Source organism: Lytechinus variegatus, chromosome 3 (genome assembly GCF_018143015.1).
Source record: "Lytechinus variegatus isolate NC3 chromosome 3, Lvar_3.0, whole genome shotgun sequence".
Taxonomy (NCBI): Eukaryota; Metazoa; Echinodermata; class Echinoidea; order Temnopleuroida; family Toxopneustidae; genus Lytechinus; species Lytechinus variegatus.
The window spans coordinates 57,540,313-57,547,332 of NC_054742.1; the positions used below are offsets into that span (position 1 = coordinate 57,540,313).

The following is a 7,020-nucleotide window of genomic DNA, read 5'->3' on the forward strand; positions in this document are numbered from 1 at the left end:
GGTGAATAGATTTCTGAACAACCCAAATAAGAACAGAAAATCATACAAGCACTAGCGTACCTAAGGGGGGGGGGAGAGGGGCAGACTGCCCCCCTGACGAGTCACAACTGATTCCTGACGAGCCAAAAGTGGCCTCCTCTTTTGAACTTGATAACCTATTTTTCTTTTTTTTTGCTTCTCAAATGTTTGCCCCCCCTTGGAAAATCCTGGGTACGCCACTGCATACAAGCATAACGTTGGAAGTTTCAAAACAAAAGTTTTTATCCAGAGATAAACACGATACTGAAATGCACCATGCAAATGAGGGACCCGATAGTGTCATATTTTCACTATGCAATTCTTGCGAAACATATATGTTTTGAAATTGATATACCAGACATAAAATGAAAAAAAAAGAAATAATTGCCTCTCCCGGTTTGATGCAACAAGAACATGAAGAAGGGGTGTCGAATTGACATTCGGGGGGAATTTCATCTTGCGTATGAAGTTTCATTTCTCACCACATCTCTCTGCAAATGTGCTCAGCACACCTTGTCGTGTCACCCGGCGTGTCACTCCTCGGGGTGATACATTGCATAATAATTCTCAATCGTTCCTGATTTCGTTCAGGTTGTTGGACAAGAACAGGTGAATATACAAGAGTGCGTTAGAACGGGGAGATGAATATTAGTTTGCTTAATACAACACCAATGAAACAACATCTCGTCTGAACCTTATCAGAACTAACATGTGACTTATGGTAATACAAAATTGATCATCTTTGAAATGAGATATTTTGTAATATATTTATGAGAAATGAGATAACTGGGGGTGTTTCATCAATATTTTTGTCCGACAAGTTGTCAGATCTGACAACTTTCCTGGATTCTGATTGGTTGAGAAGCACTGTTACTATAGTAACTGTCGGATAAAACAGGACTTGTCGGATAAAACGTCTGACAAGTCCTTTCATGAAACGCTCCCCAGGACACATTTACTCATTTGAATGAAGGTGAACAAAAATTGCCGCCAAAGATAATTTTACCTGGTGAAGAGCCCTGAGGCCGTTTTATAAAAAAAACTTACAACTATTGTCACTTTGCCATCATATTGTTAACTACCATGAAAACCTTGCTTGTGGTTGGCTGTTTAGCACTGTTACCATGGTAATAACAATAGGAAGAAACAACGGGCGCTATTCATTCCTCCTTAACTTGAAACAACAACATCTATCATTACATTAAATCATTTAAGCATTTTTGAACAATTACACCAAAATGCATTAACAGTTATTATGTCATATATGCTGTGTGAGGCTAAGAAGTTGTTATCATATTTCATACTGGAGTAAGATTCGTTTTTCAATTAGCATACGAAAATTTAAATTGTGCTTTTAATTCCGCGTAAAACGTGACCCTACAAAGTGAATATTTGTATTGCTCTCTCACGCATTGTCAAGCTAGCGACTTTGACGTTCACATCCTACCAGAGTCCCACTTTAACACAGGGATGGGGAGCGGTCAAACGTGCATTGACGCCTTCCTAAAGGGTGCGAGTGCTTCGGTGGGGTTCTTTCACAAGACCGTCTGAGGACAAGGGGTGAGTCAGGACTGTTACATCACGATATGTCTATCATGATCACATTAAAAGAGATATGTATGTTTTGAAGACATCTACACATGAAATGTTAAATCAACATTTGAAAGGTTGGGAGAGTGACAACCTTTTCCAAATGTTATATCCAACCTTTCATAAAAGCTGAACTCAACGTTTTAATTGCTGGCTCGAACCATTTAGATTGTAAATGCAACATTTAAAAAAGGTCTTAACTTTCAAACATGTCAAATGTTGATTATATATTTCATTTTTTAGAGTGGAAAGTAAGATGTGTTTATTTGTGGTTTGTATAGTCAAATATGTTTCAAAGAAAGAGAGAAACGTATGCCTTTATTTGACGAAATATGACCGCAATTATATATATTTTACCAGTGCAATTCATCAGTAGAAATTATATACGTGTCATTAAAAATCATTTGACATGCAAAAAACCACTTGGTAAAGTTAACAGCATTTAATTTCTCATTTCTAGCAGGTTTGTACGGTTTGACATTTTAATAATGTGGTATCCGAAAGAAACTAAATCTCACTCCCGTATCCTCGCTTCCTTTTCGTCGGAAATTTAAATTATATACCATTAAGATTGAATCAGCGACGCCATAATAAAAAAAATGAATCACATTTACGCACATACGTTCATACAGGTATACACACCCACACACGCGCGCAAACTAATTTACTATCTTCATAAGACCGCGGTGACATTGGCGTCGTCTTCATACTTAAGCGCCTCCTTCTCCCCTTTCATTATGGAATATACGCCAAAAGTCTGTATTTAGCTTTCATTGTGAGAGGTATAGCCAATTCATCATGCCATCGATCAGTTTCCGTGAGACCAAGGAATGTACACCAACACGAAAATTTCTTCAAACATTGCACAAAGTAAATCCAAACGTCGTGTTGACTTAAGCGTAAATTACGGGCTCTCGTTATTGCCAATTTTTACCATTCAATGAGTTATGTCAATTTGCGACTTCAATACAATATTTACCGATCATCCCTTCCTTTCTTAAAATTCCCGTATCTTCCTCCTAATTAGGCATTTTGGCTTAGAGATTCTGATATTTCGTTAGAGCTGTAGTTATTTATCTTATAACTCATGTGTGCTGTGTGCACTCGGAAGTGACATAAATTCTATTACATTGTACATTTTCTTGGTAATTTGCACGTTTTAATGCTTGTTGTTATTATAGACAAATAAACTGGTCTTTGCTATACAAGTGATTAATTGTCCGATGACGTTTCTTTGAAATCAAATATACTACTTCTCTCAAGATCAATATAAAGAAGGAGTGAAATCAATAATCCGCGAAAGTGGTATCGCTCTGCTGCTCGCCGGTTTTTTTTTTACATATATATCTTAGGTTGACCTGCGTTTCCGTTATTTTAGAAAAGATTGATATCATAAATATTTTCCAGCTTCTTTTACCACCACGATGATCTTCTGTTTATTCTCTTCTCTTTGACGGGATATATGGAAGGCCAAAATAAAGACTCTTTCCAGATTGAACACATTAAATGATGTTGTAGTCGCCTATATAATCATGATAAAATATTGTTGTATAGCCTACATCCTATAAAATGCATCCCTCTTGAACACTTTCTTACATAATTTAGAAGAGGAAATTCTTGCATGTACATCAGCAACAAACGTCTTTAACATTTTCAAGTTCTATATCGCCCAATATTGCGTGTTCGCTTCAAGTGTTTTCTTCATTTACTTAAAAAATCAACTTTGTATTCAAATTTATGAATACAATGTCTATTTTTAAGTTTATTCATATCGCGTGTTAATGTACACTTCAATAGTCTACTTCATTTATAGTAATAAAAGCTTCCAGGAAACACTTTTTTATTGTAAAAATCTGCTCATAAAGCATGTAGTCTTAATGCTTAACACCTTCAAATCATTCTCTATTTAGATAATCAACTTTTAATTTATATGAAACAATTTTCTATTTTCGATTTCTAATTATATCGCCTAATAATGCGTATTCCCTCAAAATGACTTCTTCATTTAGAAAGTCAATTTTGTGTGATACCATCAAGCATCTTTCCCGAAACACTTTTCTGTTATATTATGAAGATGTGATTATAAAGCTTGACGCTTTTAAACTTTTCTTCATTTAGAAAATCAATTTTAAACATGTAACACTTTTCTATTTTCGAGTTCTAAAAATATCGCCTAATAGTGCGTATTCAATGCAAAGGTTTTCTTCGTTTAGAAAGTTTAATTTTCTGTTTTGCATGTTTCCAACAGCTAACGCCTTTCATGAATCACTTTGCTATTTTTATGCCACGCATTGTTGACCCACGCCTTGAGTGAGAGAGAGAGAGAGATGAAGAGGAAAAGAAGAGGAGGCTGAAAGAAAAATGGCGAACAAACTCCGAATTCCCCTCCTTTAAGCGTTCAGTAATATCATGTTAAACTTTATAAAACCTATACTCCTTTAGAAACATTCAATTTATGCCATAAATTGAAGATTTTCTTTATTTGTTGAAAGAGACAACTTCCATTTTTCATCGACAGAGAAGAGGAAAAGAAAAGGTCGGGTTCAATTCAAAGTGATGGTCAATACCATACCAAAAGCATTGATTTTGATCTTGGTATTCTGTACGAAGACCGTCTATGACGTATTGGTTCTATTTGGATACGTCACCTTATATACAAACCAGCATAACTTCCCTTTTTGTTGAGTTGAAGCTTGGAATGGCAGACGTATTGCGGACAATACTGATCAAACATAAACATATTTCAATAACTTGGATTCATTTATCAAGGGAAAAAATCAATTTCTTAATATTCTTGTCGATGAAGACGAGTATTGGGTTAATGTTTCGTAGTGCCCACCCAAACAGCGTTGACAGTCTGTCACGCTGACAAATGATTTTTTTATGAGGGCGTGTCTGTAGCTGGTAAAAGCAAAAAGAAAAAAAGTGAATGAATAAAAATAGCAACGGACATCATTTCGCCTAACTTGGTCATTTTAGTGTTGAAATTTTGATTGAAATAAATTCTTAACCAATTAATCGATTAATCTATCTATCTATCAGTAATCACTTTTACTTCCGTCCATACCAGTACTGATGGTTGCGATTTGTTTTAATTGCAAATTTAGATAGACAGAGAGAGAGAGAGAGAGAGAGATTGCAAGCGTAAGACTGGTCTGAAAAAATACTACTGTCATTTCGGATAAAACAGTTGTGAAAGTTGTGGTAGGGGTTCCGAATCCCTACATTTCAATCTTTGAAGCCCATTTTGCAAGATAAAGAAAATCTGCGAAAAGCGATTACACCGAACGCTATTCTACAGTCGCACAGGAGAACCTGAAACCAGACAGACTAATAAAACTATTACCAACTTGACATACCACCTGTCGGTTGGGAACCAGTTTCGTTGGTGAATCTGTAACACTAGGGAGTTTTCGTTTTCACCAGGATTCAAGAAGACAGTAAATGTATTGAAAATGGGCATCGAATGGCAATAAACATGCAACTGGTAGGTCTTTGTCGAAAACTGGTGAACTGGAATAGCAGTTTCGTCGTTAGTTTAGGAGATGACGAACATATTGCAAATATATGCAAATATTTCGTTTATCCAGCGCCCAAGGATATCAATATCCATATACATATGGTATCGATTGCTGCTCATTTCTTGTCTTTGTGTTATTATCTAGACATTAAAACGTGTTGTGTTTTATTTGTTTTGTTTTTATCTTTTTTATCTTGATGTATATAAGTGATAAAATTATCAAATGATGCAATATGTCTTCTGCTTGGTTTTTTTGTGTTTTTTTAATTCCAAAATTAAATTTATTAGTACTGTGTAATACAATGCCTTGTGTTTTAACGATCTTTCATCTTTTTAAATGCTTATATATATATATATATATATATATATATATATATATAATCAAAGAGCCCTGAGGTAGACCAGCTTTTAATGTTAATATTTTGCATATTTTTATCATGTATCTTGCCATCTGTAACTCGTAACACATTTTCGTATTTTTACCTTGTATTTATTCCCTTTTTCTGTATCTCATAATGCCCTGTTACTATGTTTTTCGTACATTGTATGTATTTTAATGCTGATCAGGCCACTCTGTATAAATATTTGAGAATAAACAAATAAATAAATATCAAAACTGCCGTTTTGATTCACCAATTTTCGACATAAACTTCATAGAGGTCAATGGGCAATACATTGTCTTTGTTCCCGAATTCTGTCGTGTGTAGTGGAAGCGAAAACTCTCTATAAGTGCTGGTATACAAACATTTTTCTTGGTTGGAATAAAAGACTGGAGTACTCACGCATTGGTCCAAATATCCTGTTATACCGTTGTGCCTCTGACCCTTCAATGTTCCACACAGCAAGAAGCGTTAAAACTACAAGACACCATGACCACAAACTCGTCAAATTCAGCCTTTTGCCTGTCAGCATCGCTTTCGTCGTCGAAGTCGTCATGATGTCCAGTTAATGTTAATCTTATGTCCTTTTCTGTCAAAGCTGTCAAGCGGCGATCGCTCCGACGTTGCACCAAGCTATATGCTAACGAGCTAGAAGTAGCTCCTGGGTCGGTGAACCGTCGCTTTATTTTGCTCTTTAAGCTTTTAACAAAACGATCAGGAAGAAATTATATTGAAGAAAGCAGGATTAAACGCAATCGAGAAGTTTTTCCCCCACTAAAATGCTTTAAAATTAAGTCAGTCTTGCGCGTGATTTAAGAAACATTCGTTGGTAAGATCTCGCCTCTCTTTCCCCTCCTTTTTTGAAGTACACGCGCACTTTTCGTTGATTTCCCACCTTTTTATCAGCGGGGTGCCGAACAAGAGTATTTATAGTGGACGTGAACTGGCGACGAATCGAACGTCAGATTGTGAGTGACTTTATGAAGAGGCGGCTATGAGTAGCTGCTGGCGCGGTGTCGTCACATCGAATCCAAGCAACACGGAAACGTACACACTCAATGCCATACACGTTAATTCCACAACAGTAAAAAAAAAAATCATAAAACGCCTTTGACACTGATTTGTGGAAGTTATGACGTCCAACGCTTGGCAGACAAAAAGTTCCGGGAATGGAGGGGGGGGGGTATAAATAATTCTATCATTACTGCGTAAACAAAAAAATCCTAAGGTAGAAAGCAAAATTTATTGCAAAATTCATAACAAAACTTTATTTACAACCATGCACTTTGTCTAAAATTGCCGTGATGAAATTGGTTAACAATATTGGATATTTTCTATAATATTTCATTCTTTTTTTAGTTTAACAGTATAAACGTTTTATTTTTTCCATTCTTTTTCACACCAAGTCATACAAATAAATAACATTCATTTATTTTCTGGCAAATGAATACAAAGGGAATTGAATAGTGGCCATGAATAGCCAAAATGACACATTATTCATGTTATTTATAA

The 7,020-nt window shown here is 35.6% G+C and overlaps 1 protein-coding gene across 1 annotated transcript in view; it reads right to left on the bottom strand.

Annotated features, from left to right (window-relative positions):
* The window catches only part of LOC121411461, a 50,804-nt gene extending 44,332 nt beyond the window's left edge, over nucleotides 1-6,472 (bottom strand). Inside the window, exon 1 of the mRNA XM_041604213.1 lies at nucleotides 5,911-6,472. Coding sequence (XP_041460147.1) covers nucleotides 5,911-6,064 — 154 coding nt within the window. The 5' untranslated portion in view covers nucleotides 6,065-6,472. The remainder of the gene's footprint in view (nucleotides 1-5,910) is intronic.
* Between the last annotated feature and the right edge of the window lie 548 nt (nucleotides 6,473-7,020).